Consider the following 15727-nt stretch of genomic DNA (forward strand, 5'->3'; position numbering starts at 1 on the left):
GCTCAAGACGCCATTACTCCACTATATCTTTATATAGCAAATAGTTGTTTGCTGCTATATTAATGTTCAGAATCTCATTTACAGAACCTTTAAGTTAGTTAGTTAGTTAGTTTATTGTCCCCGGGGGAAAATTCTTTTTCACATTACACCCCTGTACATTACAGGGAAGACACACATCGTCACACACTAGTGACAGACAGAAATGCATGAAGTACAACACAACAGCACACACCAACGACAAAACAACATGAAAACAAGACTCGTAGTTCCCTCGGTGAGTCACCCTGTTTAGGGTACCAGGCTTTTGCCAAAGCAAGCCCTTATGCACCTCAGGGAGTGGGTGTGTGATGTCCTGTGCTATTCATATTTGCAATGCGTGTGATGGCCTGACAATTGAGCTCTGAGAGGTTGGGTGTGGGAAGACCTATAATCTTGGCAGCAGTGTCAGTTATGCATGTGAGTTTGATCCGGTTTGTATTGAAGAAACAGGTGGAGCAGTAGAGCAAGATGGGTTGAACAATACAGTACAACAGTAGCAGGAGATGGGGGGCGACATACAGTCCTTTGAGTTTACGGATGGCTGATAGTCTTTGATGGCTCCTTTTTTGAGTGTCTCTTGTATGCTGGTCGAAGCTGAGTTTACTATCCAGTGTAAGTCCGAGATATTTGAAGCTGTCAACCGTTTTCGTTTTGTTATTGATGAGGATGGGGTGCTGAAGTGACGGGGTACTTATTACTATTTCTTTTGTTTTCCTGACATTAAGATAAAGGTTACGCTCAGTCTTATGCAGCATCTTGGAGCAAACATTTTGTAGATTCAGTTTAAGGCTTATTGTAACAGCTAATATACATGTAGATAATTGCGACAAAAACGGTGGACATTATTTCTCATTTCTTGCAAACTACACAAAAAATATCAGCAAAATATATATCATAAAAATCACATTTAAAGATGCAACAACTTCAATAATAAGTTCACAAGTTCAAGAACAAACAACATTAAAGCATACATTTGAAGCCAATATTGTCTGACGTGTCTTTGTTAGCTGCTCCCCTCAACTTTCTTCTTTTCTCTTTTCCTTCCGTTAAATGGTGGCAGAAATATGTCAGAGCGCGGGTAAGCCGCTGTTGATACACAGCAATGTGACTGTGTCTGTTATTTGTGCGTGTTTGTCGTAGCGGTGTTGTTAATGGTGTTAGAGCGGTGACGTTAATGAGTACTTAGACATGTAATTATGCTCTGTTGGGTAACAGTTTGTCTTCTCACACAGAGTACCCTGAGCCAGAGTATCAAGCAACTGCAGAGGATGTCCACCGACCTGCCGGTGAGAAAACAAGCTGACAAAAAACACCCTACTACAACAGTACTGTTATACTGTTATACTGTTACAGCAGCACTGTTACTGTACAGCAGTGGACACCCACAGTTTATTACAGACTGTTTTTTACAGCCTTCTTATGTGTCAAAATCAACATCAGTCCATGTGACAAATCAACAAAACATGGTCATGTCTTATTCCATGTTTTGTTTCACACTTAGCATCTTTCTACAATAAATAACACCATGTTGTACTGCTGACTTCCACATGTGCTCTGAACAACTTGATGAAACCATCACATGTTGTAAATAAAAGAAATAATAATATACAGTATTACTGTTGTGTATTAGCACACAGATAATTATTTAGTGAAGTCTACTAATCAAACTATGCAGAAAACTTCTTGTTAACTTCTGTATTGTTAACTGAACAAACAATTTACTAAACACAATTACTTGTTTAATTGTCTCATAATTACAAAAGAATCTCTCTCTTTTAGGTCAAGGTCACAAATATCCTGAGTGCTATCGATGCAGCAGAGTACCTCATCACTCATAACGCCTCCCATGTGGTGAAACAGGTAAAAAAAATATTATTACAACAAACTAGTATACTGTATGAGCGATATGTAACTGTGCACATGTGGATACATCATCTTCCTTTTTATTTCTTTCCACGTTGCTTCAGACTGGTCAATCAGATATCTAATATCATATCAGATGATATTAGATGGCATATTCATCTAAAAACACAATAATATCAGTTCCTCAGCTCAGTCCGGTCTCCATTTCCTCTGATTTAAGCCAGATATTTTAAATAACCACACTTAACAACAGCACGTTTTCGTCTTACAATCCAAGCTTGATTGACCTGAGCAGAAACATCACTACAATAGCAACTTTAACATATTATTGCTGGACTGCATTTTATCTTACCTTAGGAATCCACACTTAGGTAAGAATATAAGCATCTCAAGAAAAAAAAAGAAGGTTTATGCAACTATGGCACCTCAACCCCCAACATGCTGCAGTCACACATTTACTAACGTGTTTTCTTCTCTGTTGGTGTCAGGAAACAAAGGGCTACATACAGAGCTTGGTGGGATACTTCAAACAGTACACAGAATGGGTTAAAAACTCGGTGAGTGTACTTTTTTATTTCTATGATTCCTTTTAAAGATTATTCGTTAATCATTTACAGTAGAGAGACACTGGGTGCGTTTCCATCCACCTGTTTTTATATCCACCTGCATAAAAAAACCCTGAGTGGAAACACCGGAAACTTATTCGAAACAAACTCATAATATCGCAAAAAAGTTTTTACGCTTGGCTGAGGTGGAAAAGTTGGTGTATCAATAAAAGCAAAATGCGACAAAGTGCAGTGGAAACAGACTCATCAGGACGTACATGAAGCATGTGACTTCCACCGAAGAAAACATCAGATCTGTGTGGAGCGATGAGGAGACTGTACATAAACAAACATAAATGCCATATTTCCATCGTGTTTTCAAAAAAAATTTCTACCATTCAAGGTTTGACTAGCGCTCTTTTAATTACATCATCTCGTTGCACCCTCTTCTTCTGCTTATCTCGATGAACCAACTCCCAATATTCACATAACAGCAGTCGATGGAAATGCGCAAAATTCACATTTTCTTTTGCAGATTTTCTTAAACTTCATTGAAAATTTGCGCTACATTTGGATGTAAACCTGGCTACTGTCATAACAAATGTGTTTCTGTTTCTGATGATAGTGAATGAACAATAAAACTCTCAGTAATTAAGCTGCACTGTTTAGAGTAGAAGCTTTAGAAGTTCCTTGTTTGTAACCAGATTATTTTAACAGTCCAAAAAGCCACTTTGATTTAAATTTGAAGTCACGCACATACTCAGCAAGTTCTGGTTTTACGTTTGACGTCATTCATACATACACTGTAATCTATACTTTGGGTTTTTTGGTGTGTGTACTGTATGTGTGTATTTTTCCCCCTACAGTTGACTGCAGAGGTGGCCCAGTGTAAACCCATCAGTAACCTTGTGGACAGCATGGAGATAGTAGCGTGCAGCTTCATAGTCGATTCAGTGGTAAGGCACCAGAACACTGTGGTTATCTGTGTGTGTGTGTGTGTGTGTGTGTGTGTGTGTGTGTGTGTGTGTGTGTCTGTGTCTGTGTGTGTGTCTGTGTGTTTGTGTGTGTGTCAGGCTGCTGAGGAGCACTGATTCATTTCACAGCAGCATTACAGTACATGTCCCCAACATGTATTTAGATTTTAACTAGAAATATAAACGGCTCTTTGACGGTTTGAGGGAGCTCTGGGATTAAGACTGGCCGCACATATGAGAACAGTATGTTCTCAAGTCTCAGACACACTCCCTCACACACACACATAGATTCTTCACTGTTTTTACTCCGGCCCCGAGGAGTTGTAAAGTTTCATATTTACATATCAGCTATATATCATTCATGTGAGTTTGTGAGAGTTTAATAAGAGCTCAAATAAGCCACAGACTGTGGTCAATATACACAGAGATTTTATATATCCTGCAGCCACTGTACATGTTTATACTTAAATGTTCTGTCCTGTTTGTGCCTGCTACTGTAAAGTGTACGTTTCTTGTGTATGTGCCTTTATGTGAAATGTAGCAGGAAAATTCTGTAGGGCTGCAACTAAGGATTATTTTGAATATCAGTTAATCTGAAAATTATATTTTTTTAGTCTTTTAAGTCTTTAAAATGTTTGAAAATGGTGAAAAATGCCAATCATCATTTCCCAGAATCCAAGGAGACATCTTCATATTGCTTCTCTTTTCGGAACAGTCCAAAACCAAAAAATATTTGAATGACAATCATAAAAAAAAGGAGAAGTAGGAAATTGAAATAGTCATTTGAGCAGTGTTGGAAAGTAAAAAAGAAAGTATGTTTACTCAAGTACTGCACTTACATTTTAGTACGGTACAATTACCATTTTAAACTATTTTATATTTATACTTCACTACATTTCCGAGGCAAATAATATTTATCTGACAACTGTAGTTACTTTACTGATTTCACATACAAAATATGTGATTGGTTCATAAATTATGATGCGGTGATACATTAAACTACTCAACACTTTATAAAGTCGTCAAAATCAGATCCACCTCATCCAGCTATAACATTAAAATGCTGGTTAAAATGCATCAATACTAATAACCCAATAATATATAAGAATATATTACTCTGGAAGGGGCCATTCTGCTGCAAGAGTACATTTACTATTAATACTTCAAGTACAATACACTGTGTTATTGCTACTCTTACTTTTTACTCACTACTTTAAAGGAGTAAGGATACACTGCATCTGAGAAGCTGAGCTGACCAGCATTTTTTAAATGAATGACTTAACTGATTAATCAATTTACAATTCATCGACTAATCGGTTAATTATTTTAGAGACATTAGTGTTTAATTGAGTGTGACAGGAATGAATCGAAGGTTAACGTGTTTTCCAGAACACATTCTGGTTTGGTCTGGGAGGCTGCTGCATCCTTCTGATCCCCAGTATCATCTTCTCCGTCAAACTGGCCAAGTATTACAGAAGGATGGACACAGAAGACGTCTTTGAAGAGTGAGTCCAAACACGCACACATTATGCACATGCAACCTAGTTTTTCTGAATCTTTTCTGTAGATCAAAACACAATTAATTAATCCTCTTCTTTCCTTTTCTCTGTCATTATTCCTTTTCATGGCCTTTGATTCTCCTCATATTTTCTCCTCATGTTACTTTCCGCTCTCTCTCCAGCTCCTCTTACCCTTGGCTTGTTGCACTTTGATGTTTGTCTGCTATGAATGCATCCTTTTGTGCTCTTCCACGTGCCCACTCCCTGTTTGGTAGGGGAAACTTTACGGCTTTGGATCTCTTCACATCGTTCTGACGGTCTTTCTCTCTTTGCATGGATCTTCACTTCATCATCTTCTCCTGCGTCTTTCTCCTCTCTTTCGACTTTATTTCGTCATGAGCGACGCTCTCTTGAGGATCTCTCCATCCTTGTTGCTTTCAGCGGAGTCTTCCCATCCTCTTTCTCACCTGTCCACCCTCACTCTTGTGTTGCACTATGGGTAATACAGGTAATCATGGTGAACATGTGTATGATATCCATGGAGACATCGCTGTGGTCAGGTACGAGCAGTGTCTCTGCTTGATTAATTGGTGGAGGGATATTTTTGTCTGTATGATTGAGAGACAGTGAAACATTTGTTTCTCTACAGATGTTAAGTTTATAAATAATTCCCCGTATGTATGTATGTACATGTGTGGGTGTGTGTGCGTGTACATGTAGCTCTCCCTACTACGACACTCTGACCCGGTTCCCTCGGGCCTCTGCTCCCCCGAGCTACTCCAACTGGTGACCCAAAGCAACGTTCTCCTCGTCGATGAGGTACTGATTGTCAGTTTTAACTTTCCACTAACCCTCATCTAACAGCGTTAACAAACAACTTAAACCATCGGAGGAACATTTAATCATCATCAGTCTGATTTCACCCAGGAGGTTTTTTTTCCTCTTTCAATTTTTTCTTGTTTTCTCGTCTTCTTCATCCTTCATCCATCACCGGCATCTCTTTTACCCGCCGATGTCCATTCAAACACCGGGACTCAACAAGGAGAAGTTACTCATGATGGAGTTGGTTTATGCCTTATACACCTGACACTGTCGTGTGTCCTGCATCCAAATTGTGTGACAGATATTTGTGTTTGTCGTTGGATTTGTTCGGCACGTAGGAGGCGTCCTGCAGGGAGAACACGCATTTTGTGGTAACAAAGTGTAGGACGTTGAGCATACAAATAAACATAAAACATGCACACAAAGATATCATAAATACAGACCTCGACCTTTATTTTAATTTATTTTTTTAAGATGAGGTGTCCAAGACAGCGTCAAGTAATGGCTGCTGCAGAATATTGCATCTCATCAGTTATACCTCAACATTTCTTCTTGTTGAAATATCTGATTATCCTGATATTATTGCTAGATATGGAGTAAATTGTATAAATGATACCATCTTGTGCCTTTGATGTAGAAGGGATCTTTTTTTTTTTTCTCCTTTGACCTCCTTGTAGATCTGTAGATTTTCACACCAAAGTAATTTCTTCTCATATAGTTTATATTTGCAGATCTATACCATGCTGCAGTTTGAACACTAAGGGAACCTAATGTTTTGAATTGTATGGTTTTGAGGGGTATGACACGGTTTATTATTGCATGATATTGGTGTTATCTTTTGTAACCAAAATTCATCATCCAATTCATATGTGACATATATTTATTTACATCTGAAATTTGTGTTTGTTTGCTCTTCTACAATCTTATCACAGAAAAGGCAGTGATAGTTTTTAAGTCGGGCTATAAAAGGGTCTCCTACTACTGTGTTTTTATTTGCCTTTGACTCAAACCAACTCTCTGGCTTTACTGAAAATAAGCACGACTGCAGGTCTTGAGCATGCGCAGAAGTAAAGTAGCTGATAAACCCAGAGTTGATTTCATTTTCTCTTTTTCCACAGCGGACAAGAGAGCTGGAACTGATATTTCCCTTGTGGTAAGTGGGATATGTGTTTACTCCTCCCTTCATCCTCACTCAGGGATTATAAAAAATAAAACACACTGTGTAACAGTTGCAGGTTATTTGTGACATGGCCTCTCTCTTTTCTAGGATCACTGGACTTTTCCAGCCTTCCCATTTAGATCTTGTAACACTTCCAAGGACTCAAAAGGAAGAACGACAACAATCAGGAACTGTGTGGTGAGGGCGTCCCACCCCCCAGTACCCCTTCAAGTCATTTGACAAGGACCTCTGATGCCAGCCAACTGTAATTTATTAGTAATAAATGTGTTTTCTCAAACACACCAGCATCCAGTAGCAGCAGTACCACAGCAGTCTTTCTAGTGTGTCCTACTGTACATTATCAACTATCATGTTCCTGCATAGCTAGTTTTACCTGTAGAGAATACATTTGTTTGTACTTAAATTACCAGTTTTAACATGGTGACACAAGTGTACATTTTTTACACTTTCAAAACTTTTGAAAGTTTTATATATTTTTGTTAAAGTTTGTTTTATAAAATGTAAGTCGTTTTTTGTAGAAGTAGTTCTTTTCTTTATGAATATTTGTAATATAGCTTGCATCATTTTGGCTCAACAGGTTGCATCGACCAGGGAATTAGGGAATTTTACATTTTGGGAGATACACTTATTCACTTTCTTGCGGAGAGTAAGATGAGACGATCCCACTCGTGTCTTTTTGTTAAATACCAGCAGCCGGTTAGCTTAGTTTTGCATAAAGACAAAGAAAAATACTAAGTGTAGCAATATTAAGAGTCTACAGCCATGCTAGCATGCCAGCATGCTAATGTTTAGCAGGTATGATGTTTACCATGTTCGCCATCTTAGTTTAGCGTGTTAGCATGCTAACATTTGCTAACTAGCACTAAACAGAGTATATGGTCATGAACCAAAGTATTGGACAAATTAAAATTTTGACCTCATGATGGCGCTAGATGAAAAGGCAGGTAATCACCAAAGTTATTACAATTCATCCTCTGGGCATCATGGATATCTATAGCACATGTCATGGCAATCCATCCAATAGTTGCCACTAAAAACCAGAAAATGTCAGCCTCATGGTGGCGCTAGAGAAAAGGTCAGGGGTTCACCAAAGTCAGAAGGATTCATCCTCTGGGGACCATAAATGTCTGCACAAAATTACATAGCAATCGACAGAGAGCCTTGCCACTAGCATGGCTGAAAACGAGAATTTGTGGTTTAATGGGGGGTTATGCCCCAGATTATTTCTTGCCCGGACTTTTTACACTTTGGTTTTTGTACGGATTAAACAAACAAGATATAACATTTTAATTAGTGAGCTTTAGAGGTGCTGGTATGTGGATTTTGTTCCCTTTGTTCAGAGCCAGGCTAGCTGTTTTCTCGTTTCCAGTCTTTGTGCTAAGCTTAGCTAACCACCTCAAGGCTGTAGCTTCATGGTTAGCATACATACATACTGCTCTTCTTAGATAACTCAGCAAGAAAGCGAAAAAGGGTATTTCCCAAAATGTCAAACTATTCTTTTAAACACTAAAGGAGGAAACTGCCAGTTTGGTTTGGCTCCTACTTGTCTAAATTATGAGACATGAAGAGATTAGTCCAGAGTTTATCCTGGTCCACTGCTACTACAAGAGGCAAAGTGTTACTAGCTATTCAACACACATAAGCTACATACACACACACATACCTTAACAAGGTTTTAAGACAGCTAACGAACAAAATATTGGGTCTTAGGCATTTCTCGCCAGACTGTTAGTGAGGGCCTAGTTGCTTGTGTTGTCAGAGGTTTTTTTTTTCTTTGCCATCCTATGGTTTGAGAAATAAAACTCCCAGAAGCCCCTGTGTTGTCAGAGGCCTGGTTCAGGAACACACACACACAAAAATAAAGTCATACAGCTGGGGGTTGTGGTGAGGGCGCAAATTTGTGAATAAAAACTTCCGTCCAATAAGTGTCTGCTTTGTTTTTCTTCCATAAACACATGAAACATGAACTGGATGGATGTAACCACTGTTTTTACCAAAATTATCTTTAAAGTGTGCTTTTATGCTCTTTGAAGCTCTGATATAAGTGAAGCAAATGTTCAGACGAGTAAGACATCCACGCCCCCCAAAGCAACTTAGCCTGTCTTGCCGAAACACAGAACGCACGGGAATGCAGAGGACATCGTGTAACATATGTAGAGCTGAATACATGCACACACACCAGCAGAAAAGGTTCAGGTCTGTCTTGGGTGACGGACAGGTTTGCAGGCAGGGGGGGTTGGCGGTGGTTGAGGTGGTGTGACGCTGTTGTATCCTATCAGAAGAAGACTACAGTAACTTCATTTAGGACAACATCTGTTCCAGACAACATACTGTAAACACACACACTTAACATGTTTGCTTCACTTCTCTTACAGGGGAACTTTTTCTCTTCCCCACCAGATTGATGGCTATAAAAACAAAACTTCCTGAATGTACTGAGGGCATGCGTGCACACACACACACACACACACACACACACACACAGCTATACATACACGCCAGCTGGTTCATATAGAATATTTTAAGAATGTTTCTGTTTAGTTTCATAAGTCAAAACTCACTGAGTGCAGTCAGGCCTGGTTTTGAACTCAAAACCTCTAAACCAATTTGGCCAATACTCAGCACTGCCACTGCACAGTGTTTATTCAGTATGTCTTTAGAGTTAAAGTACGCAGTCTCTATTCTGACATTTCAATGTATAATTCTTGGCTTTTCATTGTATTTTGTTTCTTGAGCGTCTTTATTATTTCACTTGGCTGCTGTAATAAAGGCAGTTTCCCACTAGGAAATAAATAAATGTGGAATTATGAAATAAGAGTCCCCTGAAATAGATAAGAGTATAGTCCTTTAGTAACATCTGTTTTTCTAAATAAAATAACCTATTTATTTCTTTATTTATTGAGCTATATTGACTCATTTATATATTTATATTTACATGTATTTATATATTTGCCTCATTTATTTATTTCAGGATTTATTTCATAGGCATATTTGTTTATTTATGTAATTATTTAATATTGACTGAAATGGGTTAGCCCTGCGACAGTTACTGTCCAGGGTGTACCCTGCCTAAGGCCCAAAGTTAGAAAATGGATGGATGGATGGATGACTGAAATGGCAATCTATACCCACAAGACCTAGATGTTCGCGGGCTAAACGTGACGGCTCAACGAAAGAGGCGAGTCCATGAGCGTGTCGAGGGGTCACGGCTAGCTCAAACTTGTCTGTAATAACAGCAAGACAGAGAGGGCTGAACGCTGTAGACGTTTTTAGACAGCAGAGATTGTTTTCAGAAACACATTTTAGTGTACTGTTTAGCTGTAATTTTGAAAGTTTGTGACCAGGCCCCCATTTTTTTCCTGCTTGAAAATGGACCAACCACCACCTAAACTTTTTTTTTTTTACACGTTTCGTTGCGCTGATTGGTTGTAGGTCTATCCAGTTGCGCCCCTCCCAGCACTGCCCATACTTTTTTCACATTCTAGAGGCATTTTTTGAATTTCCAGGGTAGAGGCACTTCAGCCAAAACTTTTGGGTCACAGATTTTTTAAAGGACACATCGAGCTGAAGCATCCGACCAGTCTGGGAAATATCTGCGAGTGACTGATGATCACAAGAAAGACGAGCCAACAGCTGCAAACGTCCTCCACCCAAGTCAAACTCACAGCATTTTGTAAAGGAAAAAAACCTGAACAAATGAACTAGTTAATTTTTTGGTACTGTGAATTTAGTTCAAAATTCAAAATTGTGAGCTATGAACATGAACTAGTTCATTTTAATCTGTGTGAACTGAACTTTAAACTAGCTCTTGTGAAGTGTGAACTTAAACAACACTGCTCATCAGAGTCTGTGACTTCTAAATGTATTGAGATTGTGTTATTTCTTCTTTCAACAGTCAGAGTCTCACTTCGAGGAATCATCTTATTCTATCTGACAGTATCATATCCACTTGCTGCAACTCTTCAACGAAATGGAAACATACTCATGCATCAATTTATGCAGCCTGACATTTTTTGGCACCTTTGGAAGCTTTGTGATCTCCACCAGAACTGAAAATAAAGCGCTGTGCGTTTGAACAACATTTGGCTGCACAACATGAGTTTGTAAAGTCTGTAAAGACAATGCAACTATCTATCTGTGTCTGTAGCTCTGTTGGTAGATGAACATGATAAGGATTTTATTATTACAGGATCAGATATCAACTTTAAATCCTCAGCAAATAACTTCGGGCTGCAATTTGGCTCTCAGTCCTCTCCCCCTCCTCTCCTCCTCCTCTGCCCCTCATCAATAGTCAAAGAACCTCCTATGTGAGATTATAAAATGTCTCAAAACTCTTTTTTTTATTTATTTTTTTACAATATTTGGCTTCATGTGTGTACCGTCCTTCAGCCCTCTTACTCTCCTTCCCCCCTCGGCTTCCACAGACCGCTTCCCCTCCCCCCTCTTCTTCCTCCCTCAGTTTATGTTCTCCCCCTCCGTCCGTCCATCTCGCCCTTCACTATTTTAGTGTTGAACATACCACACAAGCCTGGTCGCTGTGTGTGTGTGTGTGTGTGTGTGTGCTGGAGGAGGAGTTTGAGTCCTTCAGCTCACCTGAATAATACCTTCTTTGTGAGCTTCAGCCTTATAAAGTCACATTCAGATAGTTTCTACCCTTGCACACCTTAACCCTCTGTGCAGACACACATCACTAACACACCTAACGCCGCCATGAGAGCCAGGATGAGTATGTTGCTGTTGTTCCTGGCAGCGACTGTCTTTGTGTCAAACGCTCAGACCAACAACAGCAGCAACGACAACAGGCAGCCGCAGCAGCAACAGCAGCAACGCAGCGTCTATGATGAGCCCATCAGATTCAGCACCAAGACCAAAGACTCCTGTACCATGGTGGTGTCCGGAGCCGGGGACTATACTCGCCTGCGTGTCTCCTGCAAAGGTCCAAGCCAGGGCCAGACCCCAGGACGCTCCTACTACTGCGACTTCCAGGGAAAACCCAACCTGTGCCGCGCCTACAACCTCAACCCTCGCCACTACTTCACCCAGATGATGTGGGACATGAGGAAGCTGAGCCACGCCTGCCAGGGACCCAAAATCTACCGCCCACTGATGTGTAAGAAAAACCCAGACGAGTCCCAGATGACCTTCCTGGCCTCCTGGCCAAAGACCACCACGCCCAAGCCCTCCAAGCCGGTCCAGGAGCAGCGTAAACCAGTGGTGCCGGCTCAGACCAAGCCTGCCACTACTCCTAAATCTGTCAAGCCACAGCCAGCCAAGCCCCAGCCAGGCAAGGGACCCCAGAAGAAAACTACCCCCAAGCCTGGGAAGACCACTACTCGTCCCACAGAGCAGCCCGACTCCAAAGCATCCCGCATCGCCTCCGAGTACTGCTGGAAGAGCTTCCACGGCGTCTGCACCTACTTCATCAGCTGGTTCCAAAACTGAGACGATACAGCAGACACAGGTGAGTGACGGAAAAATGAAGAAGAAGAAAAGGAAGAGGAAAGTTAGAGAGAAGCTTTAGCAAGAGGTGGGCTGGAAAAGTTAGAACTGTTTTGGTGTGGATGAATTAAACTGAGAACTACTGTAAAGCCAGAAATCATCAGTAGTGGTAGAAGTGATCACTTGCAAAAATACGAAGGTAGATCAAATGTTATTCATACAGATATTTTAAACACACTGTCAGTAAAATCAACTCCAAATCAAAGTCTGTCTTTAAGTTTATGGAGCACTGTATCTCTGTGCAGGCTTGCCCATTCACAACAGAAACAAACTTGATCTTAAATTAATTACAAAATCCCACATTTTTTGTTGTTTCAGGTTGGAAACACCAGCGACGGACCCAGTCAGAACTCCTCTCGTCCATATCTGACCTCTCCAGGATCTGTGTGGGAGCCATTTCTGGAGTCATTTCGTCGCTTTGTGAGGTCCGACTCCCAACACTGCAGCATCTTACGGGCCGAGCCAAAAACACTCGACCTACACCTGTGTACGGTTCGCGGATGACTGCTTGTGCTGTCATGTAATGTACATGTCATTTTTTAAATCTGTAAAACACACAGCAAGGCGAAGGGAAAATATGGCAGGCATGTGATTCTGTTTGTATATGATGTAAAATTCCCTCCTCGTGTCACATAAATGTTTCAACATTTATTTCAGGAAAGAAAATGTGAAGGTAAAGAGAATAAAGTCAGAGTTGTGACCTCTCCTCTTCTTCTGTGTCGCTCTGTTTCTTCTGCTGAGCTGAAACAGCCAGCAAGTTTTCACACTCATTCATTCATTCATTCATTCATTCATTCATTCATTCATTCATTCAGTCCTTGTTTATTTTCATTGCCAGCTGTAACAACATGTCTGCTGCCTGGCTGAGTGATCAGACACAGTGAACCCAGACTGCAGTAAAGATAATACAGCTCAGTCACAGAAGGCGTCTGAGCAGAGCTAAACACTTCTTTGTATGAGCTGATGAATTGAGTCTTAAGAGCTACAGTATGCAGGAACAGAGGAGGTCTGTGTGAGCAGAAACGAACGTGGCTGCAGCACCGGTGTTGTTTTCCTACATTAGACATAAACATACACACACATAGTGGAGCAGGAACTCACTTCTCGCCTGTAGCTACTTCTTTGATTATTTCAAACAAGCAGTGAATCGGTCATTACAAACTCGTGCTGTGCAGCCAAACATTGTTGAAACACATTACTCACTCATTCATTATTTTAACATTCATTTTAAATTCTAGTGGAGATCCCAAAGTTTCCAATGATACCAAATATAATCAGGCTGAATTTTGGGACAATGTGTATCAAATTATGCAAAAGACACCAAGAATATTTTCATTTGATGTCATGCTACAGCCGTCTTGGTTTATATTTCACTCAGTTTAAACATCTTATAATTTCAGTGAAGAGCTGAGAGGGAATATACAGTATATGATACTGCGAGACAGTGTGAAATAAGATGATTTTAACAACCTTAAAGCTACTTAAGTGGAAACAAAAGGGGGAAAATGTGTGTTTAAGTGAAAGAGTTTCAAATCACCTCATAGAGCTGACATCTAAACTCTCCATAAATGGACGAAGGTGTAAAATGTGTGTTCATCAAACTAACTACTTACATGCAAATACTTTGATCCGAGTCAGGCGGTTTTGGCAAACAGTCATACAGTCCTGTGACAACTCAACAAAGTCATACACACACAGCGTTGCATCTCAAGCACTGTAAGCTCACAATAAATACAAATAAATAATGTAGTTTCTGTTTATTCAACAGAGGACAAAATCAAACAAAATCAATGAATTAAGTAAACAAAGCTTTCTAAATGTGCTCACATTTTATTGTGTGCTCAAAATAATGCAAGTGAGTGCAGCAATAAACCAAAACAAAGGAGCAACTTATGTGTCTTGTGCAAATTAACCACAACATGAGGGGTGTCTTTTATATCATGTGTGGAACATATACAGGCCTATATATTGATTCCTGTGGCCATTTGCACACAGCTTCATTAATCAGTATTTTTAGTCAAACTCTGACAGCCACAAGATGGTGCTGCACCGAGCAGAGAAGATCTGTGGTAACGCTTCACGTTACTCTCCCACAGTGTGAGTTATACTATTACTATAATTACAGTAAATCCTCTACTATTCTCCTCTACTACTACTATTTCCGACACAGTGACTAAACTACTGTAATCTGTGAGATTATTGGACACGTGCCCACATGAGCCTTACGGCTCCTTTCTTGTTACCATTATGTCTTTGTTCCAGCCCGCAGCAGCTGCGTCACTACAGGAATGAAACGTGACGATGGGGTGGGGTGGATTTATTAATTTACCCTTCAAGTAGGATCAGTGGTTTGCTGTGAGCATTGGTGGAGGAAAGTATTCAGATCCTTTACTTAAGTGAAAGTACTACACACTGTAAAAACTACTCTGTTACAAGTAAAAGTCCTGCATTGAAAATGTTACTGAAGTAAAAGTATGTAAGTAATCATAAACATTTACTTAAAGTATTAAAAGTACAAGTACTTGATGCAGACTGTTATATATTATATCATTAGATTATTATTACTCATGCATTAATGCAAAAGTAGGACTTTACTGTTGTAGTTGGTTGAGGTGGGGCAACTAAAGACCAAAGTGACGCCTTCACAATGCTTTGTTTTGTCCAACCAATACTCCACACCTCACCTTCATTAAAAATGAATTTAAATTATTGAAATAATTATAAGGAAAAGCAGCAAATCCTCATATTTGAGAAACATGAAAAATGCCAAAATGATTATCCATTGTTGACAGTTGGCAGTTAATTTTCTGTCAATTGATTAATCAACTAATCGTTTCAGCTGTACTTGTATATTTTCATATGTTTTGTGTGCAAGAATCTTAATTTGTAAAGTAACTAGTAACTAAATCTGTCAAATAATTGTAGTGGAGTAAAAAGTACAATATTTCCCTCTGAATTGTTGTGGAGTAGAAGTGGCATGAGATTAAATTACTCAGGGCCACCGTACTTATAGCTGAGTTTATGCTGGAAAAAAACAAAACAAAAAGCAAAACAAAATGAATGCATAGAAAGTCTATTAGAGAAACTGGTGATGATTGTTGTAATAAACAGTCTGTATGAAACTGAAGCTGCTAAATAAGATGAAGATGATTCTTCTGACTTGAGTGCATAAAGGAGCTCACTGAGTTAAACTGTCAGGATCTCAGAGGAGAACCAGCTGAGAGTTTATGGGGAGAGAGGGAGCTGACATTTGGAAAATGTGTTACTGTTGGATAGATAGCAGTGCTTAAGACAAAACAAAGGCAG

At 39.7% G+C, this 15727-nt stretch overlaps 2 protein-coding genes across 12 annotated transcripts in view; both read left to right on the forward strand.

Annotated features, from left to right (window-relative positions):
* prom1b (prominin 1 b) overlaps positions 1-7156 on the forward strand; it is a 30698-nt gene extending 23542 nt beyond the window's left edge. For 5 of the 11 annotated variants that reach the window (XM_044189747.1, XM_044189749.1, XM_044189753.1 and 2 more), the window contains 9 exons: positions 1100-1117; positions 1272-1325; positions 1819-1899; positions 2391-2459; positions 3314-3403; positions 4811-4926; positions 5641-5739; positions 6861-6895; positions 7010-7156. In XM_044189747.1, the coding sequence (XP_044045682.1) occupies positions 1100-1117; positions 1272-1325; positions 1819-1899; positions 2391-2459; positions 3314-3403; positions 4811-4926; positions 5641-5710 (498 nt within the window). In that variant the 3' untranslated portion in view covers positions 5711-5739; positions 6861-6895; positions 7010-7156. Of the gene's footprint in view, positions 1-1099; positions 1118-1271; positions 1326-1818; positions 1900-2390; positions 2460-3313; positions 3404-4810; positions 4927-5102; positions 5192-5640; positions 5740-6860; positions 6896-7009 lie in introns of those variants that run through there. The other 6 variants (XM_044189750.1, XM_044189752.1, XM_044189756.1 and 3 more) reach the window with 3 other exon arrangements.
* A 4400-nt stretch (positions 7157-11556) lies between these two features.
* On the forward strand, positions 11557-13126 carry fgfbp2b (fibroblast growth factor binding protein 2b). The gene is made up of 2 exons (XM_044189893.1): positions 11557-12383; positions 12740-13126. Exon 1 carries the CDS (start codon positions 11633-11635, stop codon positions 12362-12364), a length of 732 nt encoding a protein of 243 aa, XP_044045828.1. The 5' UTR covers positions 11557-11632; the 3' UTR covers positions 12365-12383; positions 12740-13126.
* The last annotated feature ends 2601 nt before the right edge of the window (positions 13127-15727 follow it).

The sequence above is a fragment of the Siniperca chuatsi genome, linkage group LG3 (assembly GCF_020085105.1).
Source record: "Siniperca chuatsi isolate FFG_IHB_CAS linkage group LG3, ASM2008510v1, whole genome shotgun sequence".
NCBI classification, from domain to species: domain Eukaryota; kingdom Metazoa; phylum Chordata; class Actinopteri; order Centrarchiformes; family Sinipercidae; genus Siniperca; species Siniperca chuatsi.